The 19,533-nt window shown below is 43.9% G+C and overlaps 1 protein-coding gene and 1 long non-coding RNA gene across 4 annotated transcripts in view; one reads left to right on the forward strand and one right to left on the reverse strand.

Moving 5' to 3' along the window:
* LOC311528336 overlaps positions 1-4,315 on the reverse strand; it is a 36,719-nt gene extending 32,404 nt beyond the window's left edge. Inside the window, exon 1 of the long non-coding RNA XR_014713576.1 lies at positions 4,174-4,315. This is a non-coding gene — a long non-coding RNA (uncharacterized lncRNA). The remainder of the gene's footprint in view (positions 1-4,173) is intronic.
* Positions 4,316-4,406: 91 nt separating this feature from the next.
* Positions 4,407-19,533, forward strand: part of ACVR2A (activin A receptor type 2A) — a 115,702-nt gene continuing 100,575 nt past the window's right edge. For 2 of the 3 annotated variants that reach the window (XM_084643231.1, XM_084643232.1), the window contains exon 1: positions 6,038-6,196. In XM_084643231.1, the coding sequence (XP_084499357.1) occupies positions 6,142-6,196 (55 nt within the window). In that variant the 5' untranslated portion in view covers positions 6,038-6,141. Of the gene's footprint in view, positions 6,197-19,533 lie in introns of all 3 variants that reach the window. The other variant, XM_084643233.1, reaches the window with a different exon arrangement.

Here is a 19,533-nt window from a genome sequence, read left to right on the forward strand (position 1 = left end):
TTTCAGCTCATGCGGCAATGTGATTAACACTTTGAAGAAGCTGAGCCAGTTGAAAATACAACCTGCAGAACAAGTTGAGTTTGAATATTGTGTTATAGGACACTATAAAAACTACAGATTAAATAGGGGTGTTGCAAGACTTAATTAATTACTGTTTGCAAATCATTCTGAAGTTCTTGAATAAAGAGCAGCATACAAGGTGTTGCCACATGTCCTGATATTTCCAGAGTTGCACGATCTCATATTCAGTTTTACTTTTGAGGGCCTCCAAACAAAATGTCATCATGTGAACTCTTTGGGGCAGGGAATGTCTCTTTAATAGGTGTTCATACAGTGTTGAGCACAATGGGATACCAGTCCTTGATTGGGGTCCCTAGGAGGTATCACAGTACAAATAAATAATATATATAAATTTGTGTGCTTGTGCCCTTGTTAATTTAAGTAATGGTGATGATTTGCCAGCTCTGTCAATTTAAATCGTGTTTATCCATGAAATGGATACAACTCAGGCAGTGTTAGTTCACTTTTCCTCCAGATTGATGGACAACGTTACTCAACTCTGACTACTTCTGTAAGAGAAGGGGTAGCCCTTCATGATCATGTTCTTTCAAACTTTGCTGCTCATGCGGCCCAGATCATTGATTTACACCAGGGGTGGGCACACTGCGGCCCACGGGATTGCCACCCCTGTGGGGCTACGGGTCCTGCGCCGCTCCTGGAAGTGGCTGGCACCACATCCCTGAGGCCCCTGGGTGGGATGGGGGTTGCAGAGGGCTCCACGCACTGCCCTTGCCTGCAGGCACTGCCCCCTACAACTCCCATTGGCCGGGAACAGGGAACCGCAGCCAATGGGAGCTTCAGGGGACTAGCCATAGGTGAGGGCAGCGTGCGGAACCCTCTGTCTCTCCCCCACCCCCGGGGCCGCAGGGATGTGGTGCCGGCAGCTTCCAGGAGCGGCATGGCGCAGGGCCAGGGCAGGCAGGGAGCGTGTCTTAGCCCCAGTATGTGCCACTGCCACCCCGGAGCCGCTCTAGCAGTGCCAGGCTGGAGCTTGCACCCTGAACCCCTCCTGCACCCCAACCCCCTGCCACACCCCTCCTGCACCCCAATCCTCTGCCCTGAGCCCTCTGCTGCACCCCAACCCCCTGCCCTGGGCCCCCTTGTACACCCCACACACCTCCTGCACCCCAATCCCTTGCCCTGAACCCCTTCCTGCACATCACACTGCCTCCCACACCCCACACTCCCTCCCGCACCCCAACCCCCTGCCCCAGCCCTACATTCATGGCTCTGCATGTAATTTCCCCACACAGATGTGGCCCTCAGGCCAAAAAGTTTGCCCACCCCTGATTTACACTATCAGGAGAGCTAGCCTGAATACATCCCAGAACACATGGCAGAACTCCACAGTCAGCCTGTGGCTACTTAGGGACTCATTACAGGGCATCAGATAGGTGTTTTCTCAGAGTTTGGCCAGAGTGAAAAGGAGCTTCAGCTGGTCCTTGTTGCCTGTGTACACATTGGTCTTCAGAGTAGTGGACTCTGTACAGGGTCCTCTGGAAGGGCACCTCAGAAAACTATTTCACAGTTGCCATCAGCAAGATGTATAACTTTCATTAGGAGAATGCTGGTGATAGTCTCTTTGTCCTCCCTATCTGTCTGCCTGCCCGTATCCACTTGTTGCTTCTTATCTTATACTGTGGGCTGATCTTCACTATGGGGAGAACGATGCTGCTGTAAGCAGGGATCAATTTAGCGGGTCTAGGAAAGACCTGCTAAATCGATGACAGAGCGCTCTCCAGTCAACCCCTGTACTCCAGCTCTCTGAGAAGAGTAAGGGAAGTTGACTGGAGAACGTATCCCATTGATGCAGCACAGTGAAGACAGCGGGGTAAGTTGACCTAAGCTACATCGACTCCGGCTACATTATTCACGTAGCTGGAGTAGCGTAACTTAGGTCAACTTATCCCCATAGTGAAGACAAGCCCTTAGATTGCAAGCTCTTAGGGGCAAGAGCTGTCTTTTTGTTCTGTGTTTGTACCTAGCACAACGGGGTCCTGGTCTGTGACTGGGGCATCGAGGCCCCATCACAATACAAATAATAATAACTGGTGAAGGCCTGGGTCCTTCAAGCCAAAAGGAAGATGAGTGGTTAGTCAACAGTTTCCTGAGGGTACAGAGGAGTACCAGGGAGGCTGAATTGGAGAAGCAGCACAGAACAATTGTGAGGACCAGCTTGGCATCTAGAACCTCCAGAGGCTCAGTGGAGACATAGATACTCTCCACTGGGATCCCTAATGCTGCCACATCTTGAGTTGCACCACCTACTAGGAATTACAGAGCCTTGCCAGTATCACACATGTTGGAGGCTGCTGTGACAATAGCGACCAACCTGCACACTACCACAAGGGGCAAGGCAGCCATCAAGAAGCAGCATAGGCCAGGCTTCACAGAGTATATCTTCATTGCAAAAAAGGTGTGTTCTTAACTTGAGTTAGCTAACTCAAGTTAGCAATCTTGGATTAAAACAGCAGTGAAGAGAAGGCAACTTGATTTTTAACTTGGGTCAGCAGATTGAGTTTGATGCAAGTTCCCTTATAGAATTTAACTGATGCTGCTAACCTCAGTTAAAAGTCAAGTTGCTGTGTCTACACTGGTACTTAAAGTTAGCTGACCTCTTTTTTCTTCACTTAAGACATACCCCTAGTAAAGTTGGAGTAAGGGGCCCTGCTAGTGGAATTGCAGACAGCTACTGCTGAAGATTCTGCAGCCACTTGGGCATATGCCCTACTCTGAGAAGCAGGACCCTTTTTGCTGGTGAAGGATTTGGTGGCAACCACTATCGATAATTTAGTGTTACTAACTCTCACAATTTTAACTCAAATCTTGATATATTTGCTGTTTTCCTTGAATCCTCAGTTCTTGGAGTCATGTGATTATTGGTATGTGACGTGAGCATTTATTTTAAAAATGGAAAGTTTCTAGCCCTGGATTGCAGAGAAAGCATGAAAACATGAACCCTAAAAGGCTCAAGAAGAATTAAAATAAAATTTATTATTTTTCTAAAAATCCATGATTTTTAAGTCAATATCAGGATTTTCATTCTGTGGCTCTGGCAGCTTTCTAAGGTTCTTGGGGAGGTGAGGCATGGTAGGGACGGTAGGTGGGTGACTGAGGACAGATTATTGTTCCTCACAAGTGCCCAAGTGTAAGACCTCCGAGGAAAAGGGTTAGGGCCTGCTATGGCCTTTTTTGATTAGACGAAAAACTAAAATGAATGAAAAAGAATAAAACAAAAATAAGGGAAGGTGGGGGAGGGAAGGAGCAATCCAAGCTGCCCTCCACCCCCTTTCTGCTGCTCCTTCCCTCTCCACTCCCAAACCAGAAATTGCACTGGTAAAACCCAGATGGCCAGGTTTAGGATTAGATTTTTACTGGTAAATGTTGGTAAACACCTATTTCACCATACGCATGAAAACCCTCCCCCTCCACCACTCAAGAAAATAAATCCAGGGATAATAATAGAAATTTACAGAGGGTCAAACATGAAAGTAAGAAGAATGTTGCTTGAGAATTTATTAGAGTTTGATTTTAAGGCTACTTACTTGATATATTTTGACGTGACATTGACAGCTTGTGTTTTAACAGCTACAAAAATTTAACTGTTTGTATCTCAACATCTACTGTCATAAAAAAACCTATTGTCTGACCCTCTCCCCCCACTCCCTGATAGTCAGCAACTGCAAACATTTATATGGATTTTAAAAAGCTTAAACATGAGCATTATTATCTCCCAAAACTATTAAAAATAAACTTGAAAATATAGGGTAACCTCAGGATCCCCAGGACAGCACACTGAGGCTGAAGAGTCTGGGCAGAGATCTGGCACCAGACTAGTTGACAACAGTGATAAGGGGGATGAGGGAGGTAATGATTTAGTTGGGGCTGGTCCTGCTTTGAGCAGGGGGTTGGACTAGACCTCCTGAGGTCTCTTCCAGGGGGTTCCTTTCCGCTGGCTGCACTTGAAACGGCAAACGGGAGGAGAGGGGAGATCAACTAAGCCAGGAAGGGGAGCAAGGGTGACGGGTGTAGCACCCACCAAGACATCCCCTGCAGCCCAGGGGCATGAAGAAGTGAGGAGAGACGATTAGGAACGGGAGCAGACCCACTCACCAAGCAAGGAGGCGCGCGCAGATACGGGGCGCGGGAGCCTTCCTCCTCGCGCATAAGACCACCAGAGCCCCGCCCCAGCCGGCAAGGCGAGGCCTTGTGCTCCGCCCTGAGTGGTTCCGAGGGCTGTCAATTGGGGACGACTCGCGCACGCACGGAGTCGCGCGACAGGCAGCCGTGATTGGGGGAGGGGAGCCAGGCGAGGAAACAAAAACAATCGCCCGGGTGCCGCCATCTTGGGTTCGTTCTGCACATCACACGGTGAATGGGTAGATATGAAATTACCACAGGCGAGCAGCAACAGCAGTACGGTACGGAGGGCCGTTCGGAGCTGCCAGCCGGACGCTGGGGACGATAAAGCCGGCTCCTTCGTCCGTCGCCGCCTAGAGAAAAGCTCTGGGCTTGGCCTTTCATTGTCGTCGACCCCTAAACTCCGCTCCTGGGGGGGCAAAGTTGTTGTGTGTCGCGCCGCTCGGGAGACGAGAGGGTTGGAGCCTGCAGCAGTTTCCTCAGAGCAAGGAGTGAGCCGGGGACAGAGCTAGGGGAGGGGGAGAAGAGGGGATTCCCCTCCGCCCTCTTTCCAACCCTCTGCCCAGGGCTTGCCTGGAACGTGGGGTGGGAGGCACAAGGAGAAGGCAGTAAGAGTTCACCAGGCTTTCAACCCCCGCCCATTGGGGAGTTTTTCTTCCTAAGAAAGCAAAAGTTGGACTGAGTGAAAAATTCTCCAGGTTTCTCTCTTCTAACCACGTTGGGGGCAGGGAGGGAATATGTATCCGTGAGGAGTTGGGAGACGGTTGTGCATCAAACAGAAGAGCCTCAAGTCCAGCACACTGGAGGAAGAAAGCTGTCACCAGCCCAGCAAACACGAATATACTGGCCACATCCAATCATGTGTATATAATATTGGTACCTTCTTCATCTCCATAGAAGCGGAATTCTCCTAGAAGCACAGCAATCAAGGAAGAAGAGACTTGCCACGAGCCCATAGATCACCCTCCTCCCCAGCGGCTGGAGACTGCAGGGTTTTTTGTTGTTGTTTTTTCAGTCACTCTTCACTGTTTAAACACCAAATATAGTCTCTTGGAGGGAATTCTTAAAGGAGTTTGAAATTCTGTGTTGAGGCAAGAATGTCTGAAATGTACAGCCGGTGTTGAACGGACAAGGAGAGGATCGCGAAAGTAGGAGGGAGGTGGGGGGAGAGAAGGGGAAACGTGCGGCTTTCATTGACTGGTGAAGGGAAGCCAAGAGATTTACCTTCGTGGAACTGTAAAGGCGTGTTTGTTATATAGCTGTTGTTTCTCTCCCCGTCCTTTTCCTCTGGTCACTCTACATCTCCCAGCATTATTAAAGTAAACGTCAATGTTGCCCACGTGTGGCTGGTAACTTCCTTTTTAGACAATTTTATAAAGAAACTGACAAGTTTACAATTCTGTCAGTGGCTTACTTGTTTTTGACGTTTGAAACGGAGATGGAACTACTTGCTCAAACACTACATGTATAACGGGAGTAAGGTTGAAAATATATTGTTTACTAATTTCAGTACAACTTGCCTGGCCCAACACGACGAGGGATACTTTACAGAGCTTGACGTGAAAAAAAGCTGAACTGTGCTCTGAGATTTGGTTCTTTTCCTAAAAGACGGTTTCCGCTGTTGACTTTTTATGGATTCTTAACATTTTTTTTCTGAATTGCATTTTTCCACCATTTGTACAGAAGCCAAATGACACGTGTATTTTGAAATGCTTCTCCAAATATATACACCCCTGTATTGGGGATCTCACTAGAAGGAGCTGGAGGGATCGTCAGTATCTAAATAAATCTGATTTTTCTTTTATAAACACTCTAATCTCCAAAAATGTTGCTTTAGATTGCTTTATAACAGTTAAATTTAAAGGTGGATTTTTCTATTTGGAAGAACCAGGAAACTCGATAGTAGAAACACCATCTGTATGTTGTAACTGTATTTCGAAAATGGGAGCTGCTACCAAGTTGGCGTTCGCTGTCTTTCTGATCTCTTGTTCTTCAGGTAAGTAAACTTACCTTTAAACTGACCAAAATTATCTTTGTGGGGTTCGCTGAGATTTGCAAACTTCGATTAGCTTTTCCTTTTTGAGTATATTTGTCTTGGAATAGTTTCTCGTTGACAGTGATTAATTGTTTGAAGTGATAAGGTGGTTGTAGATGACGACTGTAGTGATAGCAGCTATTGTGTTCATCTTAAAATATCACAGTTCAGCACTTTTAATGTATGCAGTGTGTAAACTTAATTAGTTTTAAATTAGTCCACTGCAGAGTTGATTAATGGAGTAACTTTAAAGCTAATCATTTAGACTAATATTGTAATTTAATTGAGTGTTTTCATGTTCAGAATGGTCAGGAAAATATAACCAAGACACATCTCTAACTTCATTTAGATCTTATTTTGGGGTACTCAGTGGTGAGCTTCCGCCTCCATTAGTGTGTTTAAAAATGGTTACTTATTCTGAAAGCACTAACTAGTGCTATATGGAGAGGGAGTTGTGCGTTTGTGTGTACATGACAGAACGAGCTACGCTTCAAATCCCTACCCAGATATTTTGCAAAACCTAACTTTTTCTTAGCTACCCAATACATGGTGCTGTTTTATAATTTTTAGATACAAAAGGCCAGTTTTAAATTACTATTTTTAGTCACATGAAATAATGTGGTCTAAGAATTGTTTAGGCTTGTAGAAGCATTTTTCATGGCAGTAACCAATGTTTGGAAATTGTTAATACAATTGCCTTTATTTGAAACTAGTCTTCTCTGAGAGCTTCTGTGATCCACTGATCCTGGGTCTTGTAACTGATTTTCATTTTTTATTTTTATTTTTTTTTTTTAGTTTTACAACTTGTTCTATACTGACTTTTTCTTTCTGATTCCTTTTTGTTTATGTAGTGTTGTGTGCAAAAGTAAAATTACTTAGTATTCTTAATTGTGATTTGACAACTGGTTTTATCTGATCATATGTTCATTTTGTTTCCCATAGCTGGGTGGCTAGTTTTCTGTAACAACAAAGCTTTTTTTAAAAAAATCAGAACCCTGTAATATATAGAATTTTGCTGAATGATACATTTCCTTGTGGTTATTAAATGGATGCAGTCTAGTCTTGTGTCTGTAGTGTTATTGATCCGTTCTGTGTGGGCTGAATGTACTGTGAAATGGCGATCACTGCCAGAGATTAACCAAAAGAGTTACATCTGTTTAAACAGAAGAACATGTTAAAGACAGCATGACCCTTTTTAACATCAGAAAAATGATACCAGATTTTTAACAAATTCATGATGTCTTGCATTGAAGTAGTTAAAGCCTTCTTGAGAGCCTCTCTATGAAAGTATGACCTTCAATTTTAATAAGGCTATCTTTTTTTGTTTTGTTTTCAATCAAATTGCTCTTGAGTTCAGGAACATTTTCTATAGGGGACTCTTTAGTCTTGTTGCATTTTAAAGCGCCTCTTACTTTCATCAGGTCTCTACCTCTTTTTTGCCTCTTCACCGTGCCTGATTAGAGGACAGGATAGCACAGTGCAGTCCTTCCCTAGGAACCTACTTATCCTACTTGATAATCAATTAGAAGCATTCTTGATCCACACAGGGCAAACCTCCCTAGAGTACTTCCAGCCTCTATTGTTCTTGGCAACAGTAGACCAGAAACTGAATGTTAATTTTGTCTATGACAGTGGAAATAACTTGTACTAGGCCAGCAGGAAGCTGCTTAAAATATTATAGAATGCATTTCATAGCTATTGTAAAATATTGTCTTTCAGTTATTCTGAAGTGTCATAGCAAATATTTCTGTGTAATGGAGTATTTCAGAGTTTATAAAGTATTCCAGATCTAGCTATATAAATGGTTAATAATACATCCAGTTAGAAATGTGACTATTTTTACAGTTCAGAGTTTGAGGCTACTTAGGCTTCTTAATACGAAATAACACGAACACAGAGGCAAAAGTAGTGTTTCTGCTGATCATGTTGATTTTATGTAGCATGAAATCTAGCATGGCAAAATTATAAATATTTTTTTTCAAACTCTGAAGTTAGAATAAAATTATTTTCCCCACTAATCTGGATTTCTGCCTTAGCCTTTATTAAGTATGTTGGCCAGTGTGAAGAAACTTTTACAACTTAATTCTAAGGTTTCTATTGATATTTCTTCATTGTGGTTGCAAGTTTTCATCTCCTCTTAATGGGTGTTCACTGAACATTTTGGGTCTACAAGTAACTGCTAAAGTTACGTGCACAGCGGTTCATCATAATCATCTGTCCTTTTTCAAATAAAAAGGGCACATTTCTTCTTGCAAGCGTTGGGGGTGGGGTCTGTAATTTTGGGGCACTTTGCCTTACTAAATACTGATTTCAGATTTATTTGGGTTCCATCACCTCTTCTAAATCAAAATCCAGCCCTTTTTACGGGAGAAACCGAAATATCTTTCACTCTAACATGAGTATGGAAAAGGATTAATGCCTCTTCCTCATGCCACCTTCCCCTTTAGTACTCATTCCTAAATCACAGTGACTGCTGCAGTTTCCACGGTATGCATCCGATGAAGTGAGCTGTAGCTCACGAAAGCTCATGCTCAAATAAATTGGTCAGTCTCTAAGGTGCCACAAGTACTCCTTTTCTTTTTACCCCAAGAGATAATCACATGTGGGAATGTATGCATCAGTACAAACCAGAGAGTAAGACGGAAGCTAAATAGAATACCTAATCAAAGTTGTCAGTGGTCCTTTAACATGCTATATGTATACTTCAATTCAGAAAGTGTTTTCCTTTATTTAAAAAAAAAAAAAGGCAAAGTAAAACAGGGCCCTATGGCTCATGGATACACTTGCTATGCATCTCCGTATTAATGGTACAAGAAATAAAAATCTGCACTCTTGTAACAAGAAACTTCTCATTGTTTAACTTAGAGGTGATTTACAGTTTCTTCAGAAAAGAGGGAAGTATGCTTCCCCCCCACCCCTCCTTTTTGCTGGAGTTTATACCTTAACATCAGGAAGGCCAGGGCTGGTCTTCCTTGGTTTTCTTGTATGTCTTGAAGCATGTGTACTGTGATGCCTTCTCCCTCATCTTTTTAACTGAAGGGGAGTGGTTAAAACTTTCGGCAGCATTTCTTGACAATATGCAGTCATTGGCAGTGTTAACAAAAAGGTGACTTTTTTAAACACTTAAACTAAAAAAGAAACCTTTCTCACCTGTGGCTTAGCTTTCACTGTCTTGATACTTGTGAGGTTGTCATTTCAATAATTCTCCAGCTTTGAGTCCCCTTCAGTTGCTTATGCCTTTTTTTTAAAAAAAACTGCCTTAAGCATGCCAGAGAAGCACGCAAACAAAAGGGTGCTAGCGCAGCTTTTCACTTATTTGCAGGTCACCCTCAATTTACTCAATTTTTGGAGAGGCTTTTGTGTTTCAAAGAAAGTGGTAGGTCCAAAATTCTTCTGTAGTAAAAAATACCTTTTATGCCCTCTTACAGAGACTCCTTTTTCCTCCCCTTAGTAAAAGTTCAAATACATTTTTCAGATATCAGAGAAATAATTACTGAGAGCCTAATAATCTTAAAGGTTTGGAGGCACAATGTTAGCTATTCTCACAGAGCAGAAGAAAAGAGGTGATTTCTTTATTTAACTAGTGAGTAGAATTTTTCAGACTTTTTTCCCCGCAAGTAACCATGGCACTAAAGAATCCTGCCAACGGTTCAGGAGCATCATTTATGTACTTGACTCCAACAGTGTACTCCCACCAGTAATCAATCTGTGCTTAGTGGTTGAACCCCCTAAGCACTTTATCTGTAAAATAAAGTGATTAAACACTTTAAAGATGTACTGTACACACTTTTAAAAGTAGTACCAAGTTCCTATTTGTACATAAAAGAACAGTAGCAGCACAATTTCACCATTAGTGGCAGATGCTCAGAACACAATCTTTGCAGCACTGTTGACAGTAGCCTTTTATGATAGTTTTCAAACATGGCTACACCAGACAGGTGTGACTATAAATTAGGTTACAACCCTATTGTGGCCTTACATTAACGTTATCACTATGCTCAGAAACAGTACAATAGAGTTTCTGAGGGAGGTCTCTCTAATTTTGCTAATTTTAAAAAAATACTGTTAATATGGGACATGGAAGCCATATTACAATTGTTTTAACAGTTGTGTTTGAAAACTTCAGTATTGTTCTAAGAGAACTGTGCTTGACAACTGTTTAATGAACACGGTTTTAGCTAGTAGAATTCTGTTGCTGTATATCTGCTATAGATACGTCTTTTAGTAAGAGCTGCTTAAGAATTACTGTTACATATGCCCAGTGCTGTGGAAGCTTCTCTGTTTGGGGCTAAGGCATTGTCATACTATGTTGCAGTTGCAAAAGGATGACTATTGCAATCCTGGTATATGGGTCTTAATAGCTTTCAGCTGTTTTTAATAGCTTGCTTCAACATCTAAGTGGCATTCCTGCTCTTTATGCCAAAAAATTCTTCAGGACTTCATCACAACTTGCATACAAATAACAGAAAAACAACTTGTTTAACCTTTCCTAGCATTTCTAACTTTTGAGGTTGGCAGCAGTTAGTATGGGAGTCTTCTAAAGGGATTGCTTTTCCTACATCTCACTTGAAAAGGCCCTCAGTTGCATGTTTATATGCCAGAAATTTAAAAATCTGACTTGGATCTCATTTTTTGCAACTTATTTCACTCTGAACTAGGTGTTCTTTCTGAAGTAACATCACACTTCTCTTTCTGAGTCCAGGAAGCCACACAGTAGCATAAAAATGTTTTACTTTACATGGAAGACATGGGAGGCAAATTTATTGGGTAGAAATGGTCAAGTCTAGCCATTTAGAGAACTATATGACTTGGGATTAAAGTTTAATGTTTTCAAGGTAGCAATGTTCAGACCTGAAAGAAGGGTTGAGCTAACATGGGGTGGAAAAAGGCAATAATAAACTGGGATGATAGAGGATTCTGCAGGACACACTTCTCCACCCTTTAAATCTGTTTTCTGTTAGTGCTTCTGAATGGTAAGTTGATTAGTCAGTTGTTAGACCATGAGGAAGCAGCCAAAACAAAAGGCAGAAGTTTCTGGTCTAGCATCCAGAAAGTATTCTTGAGAATTGACAGATTCCAAGTGCATTGTTTTGTGTTTGTGTGATACTTCAATAAACCTGTTAGATTGTCACAGAAGGATTCCTTACAAGGCACTTTTTCCTGTTCTTTCCCTCTGGAAACACTTGTGTTGATTCAAAGTGGTACTGTAGGACTTAATTCTCATTTACTTTCTTCATGCAGGGTATGGAATAAATTTCTTTTTTTAATCTCAGGAAGTGCTGTCCAACCGCTTGGCAAGATAGATGCCATCCCACAGAAAATGTAGGCTTATCACCATATTGCTCAAATCCCAAACCCTTATAGCTAGAAATGGAGGACATATGTTAATTAAGCCAAATACTTTTTAATTCCTGAAAATGTTCCATGGCACATACCTGCACTAGTTCTTGCAAAGATACAAGACTGAAATAGTTTAACAATACGGTAGAATACTACTTGGCTACAAGGAGAAAAACTGATTGGAATTTTTACAGAACAGGGTTCCATGAATTGCTTGTTTAGAGCAGGTTTCAGAGTAGCAGCCGTGTTAGTCTGTATCTGCAAAAAGAACAGGAGTACTTGTGGCACCTTAGAGACTAACACATTCTATGCATTTGATAAAGTGGGCTGTAGCCCACGAAAGCTTATGCTAAAATAAATGTAACATATAGTTACATACATACATACAGAGAACATGAAAAGGTGGAAGTTGCCATACCAACTCTAAGAGGCTAATTAAGATGAGCAATTACCAGCAGGAGAAAAAAGAACACTGAAAAAGCACAGATCTGTTTCTGTGCTAACACATGCCTGGAACCCCGACCGGGGTATTATATTTGCCACTCGAGATCCATAAACCTGGAAATCCTGGATGCCTCATCATCTCAGGCATTGGCACCCTGACAGCAGGATTGTCTGGCTATGTGGACTCCCTCCTCAGGCCCTACGCTACCAGCACTCCCAGCTATCTTCGAGACAACACTGACTTCACCGATGGATTGTAGTTTCCTCAGGATCTTCCAGAAAACACCATCCTGGCCATTATGGATGTAGAAGTCCTCTACACCAACATTCCACACACAAATGAACTACAAGCTATCAGAAAGAGTATCCCCAATAATGTCACAGCAACCCTGGTGGCTGACCTTTTGACTTTTTCCTCAACCACAACTATTTCACATTTGGGGACAATGTATATCTTCAAGTCAGCGGCACTGCTATGGGTACCCGCATGGCCTCACAGTATGCCAACATTTTCTACGGCTGACTTAGAACAAAGCTTCCTTAGCTCTCTTCCCCTAATGCCCCTATTCTACTTGCGCTACATGGATGACATCTTCATCATCTGGACCCATGGAAAAGAAGCCCTTGAGGAATTCCACCATGATTTCAACAATTTCCATCCCATCATCAACCTCAGCCTGGACCAATCCACACAAGTGGTCCATTTCCTGGACACTACTGTGCTAATAGGCGATGATCACATGAACACCACTCTATACCGGAAACCTACTGACCGCTATACTATACTTACCTACAGGCCTCCAGCTTTCATCCAGGACACAGTCCATTGTCTATAGCCAAGCTCTAAGATACAACCACATTTGCTCCAATCCCTCAGACAGAGACAAATACCTACAAGATCTCTATCAAGCATTCTTACAACTACAATACCCACCTGCTGAATGACAGAGACAGAGTACCCAGAAGTCACCTATTACAGGACAGGCCCAACCAAGAAAGTAACAGAACGCCAATAGCCGTCACCTTCAGCCCTCAACTAAAACCCTCTCCAGCGCATCATCCAATGATCTACAACCTATCCTGAAAGACGATCCCTCACTCTCTCAGATCTTGGGAGACAGACCAGTCCTCGCTTACAGACAGCCTCCCTCCTCCCCCCCAACAACCTGAAGCAAATGCTCACTAGCAACCACACAACAAAAACACTAACCACTAACTCTGTCCACATATCTATTCAGGTGACACCATCATAGGACCTAATCACATAAGGCACATTATCAGGGGCTCGTTCACCTGTATATCTAACAATGTGATATGTGCCAGCAATGCCCCTCAGCCATGTACATTGGCCAAACCGGACAGTCTCTACGCAAAGGAATAAATGGACACAAATATGACATCAGGAATCATAACATTCAAAAACTGGTAGGAGAACATTTCAACCTCTTTGGTCACTCAGTAACAGACTTAAAGGTGGTAATTTTGCAACAGAAAAACTTGAAAAACAGACTCTAATGAGAAACCGCTGAACTGGAATTTATTTGCAAACTAGATACCATTAACTTGGGCTTGAATAGAGACTGGGAGTGGCTGGGTCATTTCACAAATTGAATCTATTTCCCCACGTTAAGTATCCTCACACCTTCTTGTCAATTGTCTGAAATGGGCCATCTTGATTATCACTACACGTTTTTCTCCTGCTGATAATAGCTCCTCTTAATTAGCCTCTTAGAGTTGGTATGGCAACTTCGACCTTTTCATGTTCTTTGTATGTGTCTATATATCTTTGTACTATATGTTCCATTCTGTGCATCTGATGAAGTGGGCTGTAGCCCATGAAAGCTTATGTTCAAATAAATTTTAGTCTCTAAATTTATAGAAGTCAATTTTTTAGAAAGCGATTTTTATACAATCGATCGGGTGTGTCCCCACTTAAGACCATTAAGTTGGCAGAGTGTGTCCAGAGTACTGAGGCTAGCATAGACTTCCAGAGCATTGCACTGTGGGTAGCTATCCCACAGTTCCCGCAGTCTCCACTGCCCATTGGAATTCTGGGTTGAGATCCCAATGCCTGATGGGGCAAAAAACATTCTCGCGGGTGGTTCTGGGTACATGTCGTCAGGCCCCCCATCCATCCATCCATCTGTGACAGCAACGGCCAACAATCGTTTTGCGCCTTTTTCTGTGCGGGTGCCATATTGCTGTCAGCATCGTCCTCCACCTGCCGCTTCTGCTGCCACTCTGCTCTCCTGCTCACGCCATACCACAACAAGCATGGAGCCCACTCAGATCACTGCGGCAGTTGTGACTGCTCTAAACACCACGTGCATTATCCAGCATTATATGCAGATCCAGAACCTGCAGAGCAGGCGAGGAGGTGACGACAGCGCGGTGAGGAGAGCGATGAGGACATGAACACAGATTTCTCTCAAAGTACAGGCCTCGGCAATTTGGCCATCCTGGTGGCAATGGGGCAGGCTCATGCCGTGGAACACTGATTCTGGGCCCAGCAAACAAGCACAGACTGGTGCGACCGCATAGTGTTGCAGGTCTGGGATGATTCCCAGTGGCTGCGAAACTTTTGCATGCGTAAGGACACTTTCATGGAACTTTGACTTGCTTTTCCCTGTCCTGAAGCACAAGAACATCAAGATGAGAGCAGCCCTCACAGTTGAGAAGCGAGTGGCGATAGCCCTGTGGAAGCTTGCAATGCCAGACAGCTACCAGTCAGTCGGGAGTCAATTTGGAGTGGGCAGATCTACTGTGGTGGCTGTTATGATCCAAGTAGCCAATGCGATCACTGATCTGCTGTTATCAAGGGTAGTGACTCAGGGAACCCCACTGCAGCAAAGCCATCCACTATGACCTCCACATTTCCCAAACTGGTGGGGTGATAGGGATATGCATTCTGTCTATCTTGGGACCAGACCACCATGGCAGCCAGTACGTAAACCACAAGGGGTACTTTTCAGTGGTGCTGCAACACTGGTGGATCACAAGGGACATTCCACCAACATCAATGTGGGATGGCTGGGAAGGTGCATGATGCTCGCATCTTCAGAAACTCTGATCTGTGGGAACAGCTGCTGCAAGGGACTTACTTCCCAGACCAGAAAATAACCATTGGTGGTGTTGAAATGCCTATAGTTATCCTTGGGGACCCAGCCTACCCCTTAATGCCATGGCTCATGAAGCCATACACAGGCACCCTGGACAGTAGTAAGGAGCTGTTGAACTATAGGCTGAACAAGTGCAGAATGGTGGTAGAATGTGCATTTGGATGCTTAAAAGCGCACTGGCACAGTTTACTGACTTGGTTAGACCTCAGCAAAACTAACATTCCCATCATTATTACTGCTTGCTGGGTGCACCATAATATCTGTGAGAGTAAGGGGGAGACGTTTATGGCGGGGTGGGAGGTTGAGGCAAATAGCCTGGCCACTGATTACGCGTAGCCAGACACCAGGGCGGTTAGAAGAGCATAGCAGGGTGTGCTGCGCATCAGAGAAGGTTTGTAAACCAGTTTCATGACTGGCCAGGCTACAGTGTGACAGTTCTGTTTGTTTCTCCTTGATGAAAACCTGCCCCCTTGGTTCTCTCTACTTCCCTGTAAGCCAACTGCCCTCCCCTGCCCCCTTTGATCACCTCTTGCTGAGGCAATGAAGTCATTGTTGTTTCAAAATCATGCATTCTTTATTAATTCATCACACAAATGGGGGAATAACTGCCAAGGTAGTCCTGGAGGGGTGGGGGAGGAGGGAAGTACTGGGTGGGGTGGTGGTGGAGGAGGGGAGGACAGAAGGACAAGGCCACACTGCACTTCAAAACTTCTTGAATGCCAGCCTTCTGTTGCTTGGGCAGCTCTCTGGGGTGGAGTGGTTGGGTGCCTGGAGCCCCCACCACATTCTTGGGCATCTGGGTGAGAAGGCTATGGAACTTGGGGAGGAGGGCGATTGGTTACACAGGGGCTGCAGCAACGGTCTGCGCTCCTGCTGTCTTTCCTGCACCTCAATCATACGCTGGAGCATATCAGTTTGATCCTCCAGTAGCCTCACCATTGCATCCTGCCTTCTCTCCTCTCGCTTGTTCCTCCTCTCCTCGCTTTCATTTTGTGCTGGACTCTGACATTGTCTCCCTCCATGCATTGTGTTGCGTTCTTTCAGCGTGGGAGGACTACATGAGTTCAGAGAACATTTCATTGCGAGTGCGGTGTTTTTTTCAGCTTCTGATCTTTGATAACCTCTGGGATGTAGGTGATACATGGAGCGATGAAACATTTGCAGCTGCAGGAGGGGAAAAGAGGGAGATTTTAGAGAACAATGGATAGATTCTTCCACAGTGAATCAAGCTGTTAACATTACATAGCACGTGTGCTTTCTTTACAAGGTCGCATTTTGCTTCTCATCCAGGGCCTGCCGGCACGGTGTGAGAGACCACACAGGGCCGGTGGGCAACAGAATTCAGCTTGCAGGCAGACATGGTAAGCCACAGTCTTTTGGCTTCTTTAACTGTCCTAACATGTGGGAATTGTTTCAAACAGCAGCGCCCTCATTTCACATTCCAAGCACCCATTGGGTTAGCTCTTTAAAATGGGGTAGCCATTTAAAAGGAGGGGCTGCGGTTTTCGGGTTAACATACAGCACAAACCCAACTACCCCCCCACCACACACAGACCCAATTCTCTGGGATGATCACTTCACCCCTCCCCCCACTGCATGGCTAACAGGGATGATTTCTGTTCAGCCACAGGCAAACAGCTCAGCAGGAACAGCCATCTCTGAATATCCCCTTCATAAAATTTCCGTATTTCAACCACGAATGATATCGTTCTCCTGAGGATAACACAGTGAGAGAAAGAACAGATGTTACTTGAATGCCAGCAAACACCGGGATCATACGCTGCCATGCTTTGTTATGCAATGATTCCAGACTACGTGCTACTGGCCTGCCGTGGTAAAGTGTCCTAGCATGGAGGATGGAATAAGGCTGCCCTCCCCAGAAACCTTGTGCAAAGGCTTTGGGAGTACCTCCAGGAGAGCTTCATTGAGATGTTCCTGGAGTATTTCCGCTCCATCCCATACACTTTTCCAGTAGCTGTACTGGCCGCGAATGCATCCCAAGTCTTCAGGGCAAATTAGTCATTAAACACGCTTGCTTTTAAACCGTGTATTGTATTTACAAAGGTGTACTCACCAGAGGTCCCTTCTCCACCTTCTAGGTCCGGGAGCCCGCCTGTGGTGGGTTGGGAGGGTACTAGATCCAAGGTGAAAAACCGTTCCTGGCTGTTGGGGGAAAACAGTTTCTCCACTTGCTTGCTGTGCTTCAACCTCCTCCTCATCCTCAAAATCCGCATCCCTGTTGCTTGAGAGTCCATTGATTGAGTCCGCGCATGGGGCTGGGGTAGTTGTAGGGGGTACCCCCTAGAATGGCGTGCAGCTCATCATAGAAGCAGCACGTCTGGGGCTCTGACCTGGAGCAGCCATTTGCTTCTCTGGTTCTTTGATAGGCTTGCCTGAGCTCCTTAAGTTTCACGCAGCGTTGCTGCGGGTCCCTGTTATAGCCTCTGTCGTCATGCCCTTGGAGGTTTGGTTTTTTGTTTTTTTTTTTTTTCTCAAATATTTTGGCATTTCGTCTTTTGGAACGGAGTTCTGATAGCACAGATTCGTCTCTCCATAGACGATCAGATCCAGTGCCTCCTGTTCGGTCCATGCTGGAGCTCTTTTGTGATTCCGGGACTGCATGGTCACCTGTTCTGATGAGCTCACCATGCTGGCTAGACAAGAAATGAAATTCAAAAGTTCCTGGGGCTTTTCCTGTGTACCTGGCCAGTGCATCTGAGTTGAGAGTGCTGTCCAAAGTGGTCACAATGGAGCACTCTGGGATAGCTCCCGGAGGCCAATACTGTCGAATTGCATCCACGCTACCCCAAATTGGACCCAGCGGGGTAGATTTCAGTGCTAATCAACTTGTCGGGGAGGAGTACAGAAATCAGTATTAAGAGCCCTTGAAGTCGGGGAAAAAATTGTTTCATAGTGTGTATGGGTGCAGGGCTAAATCCGACCTAAACTCATAGTGTAGATCAGGGCTAAGGTGCCACGAGTACTCCTTTTATTTAGAGCAGGAGCTGGAAACACATTTTTAAGTGTGGCTAGAAAAAAATGGACAAAGTTTGTATGCTACTGGAAATCTAAATCTTAAGTTAAATATGAAACAACTGGAGATGATGGGGGGGAAAAGGCAACATCCGAGTGAGAAGCTCATTTCTCCCACTCTACCCTCCCTCAGCTGCTGAGATGGTGGCTATTGCGGTTTGTTGATCCTGCCTTTTGAAGAGAAAAGGCTTTATCTTTTATAGCCACTTCTAGTTAGTAGATGTGAGACAAATTTTGAAGATGTATCGTTTTCTAGTAGCCAGGAGGAAGGAGGTTTCTGGTTGTTTTTTTTTTTTTTTTTTTCTTTCCGCTCAATCTTCTTTTGCCTCCCTACCCCAAAGTCTTGTGGAAGCTCTACCCCACTTCACAGGTAGGGGGCTCTGGAAAGATGGGGCAGGATGGTTCTCATCCATTCTAAGCCCCCTGCATCCTTTCTTTCTTCCATCTATCCGTGACACCAGGGCTTCCTTCTTTTAAACTGTTCCGTGCAGCAGCGTGGATATGGCATATTTACAATTTTATTGTCAGTAGATTTCTGAATAGCAGCAGTTTAACCTGAAGTCCTATTGACTTAATTCCACTCTCCTGATTTGTATAATGAGCAGCAGCAGATACTTAAACTTTATGCAGATTCAGGAAGCGAATGCTGCATGGTTTTGTAAGGTTACTTTAGCGTTCTTAAAAGCTAGAAAAGGAGTACTTGTGGCACCTTAGAGACTAACAAATTTATTTGAGCATAAGCTTTCGTGAGCTACAGCTCACTTCATCTACTGATCATATGTGAAACCAAGCTAAAAAATGATCTATTTCTTTATTTTCCAATCACTTTTTTTTTTTTTTTTACAAATTTTTGATTAAGAAACCACTTATTGATTTGACTCAGCCCATTCTATTGGAAATAGTCGCTCCAGACTGAGGCACCTGAATCTCAAAAAATACATATTTTCATAGGGCAGTTTTTTTTTTCATTTGGTTATCTCTAACTTTGAGTCTTAAAGGCTGCCCAAGCTGTTGTAGTGGTTTGTCTTTGTATTTTAAAACATTGCAGACAAGCGTTTTTGTTAAAGCATCCCTGCAAATGTGAACTCTAGTCCCCTTTTTGAAGAGTGACGGTTTAGATATTGTATATGCCCCCATGTTCCCTAGCCAGACCTTCTATTGCTGTGGGAAAGAAACACACAAATAGGGGAATGGTTTGACTGACTAACATCACTGTCATCAAATGCATAACATAATCAGACTTAAAAATGGATGCAGAAATATCTTAGTTGTAGTAATCTTGGGTGTTAATTGGTAACACTAAATACTTTACACTGATATTATTTAAGCTGATATCCATTTTAAATGGCTGAAGGGTTTTAT

The sequence above is a fragment of the Lepidochelys olivacea genome (assembly GCF_965140295.1).
Source record: "Lepidochelys olivacea isolate rLepOli2 genome assembly, chromosome: 11".
NCBI classification, from domain to species: Eukaryota; Metazoa; Chordata; order Testudines; family Cheloniidae; genus Lepidochelys; species Lepidochelys olivacea.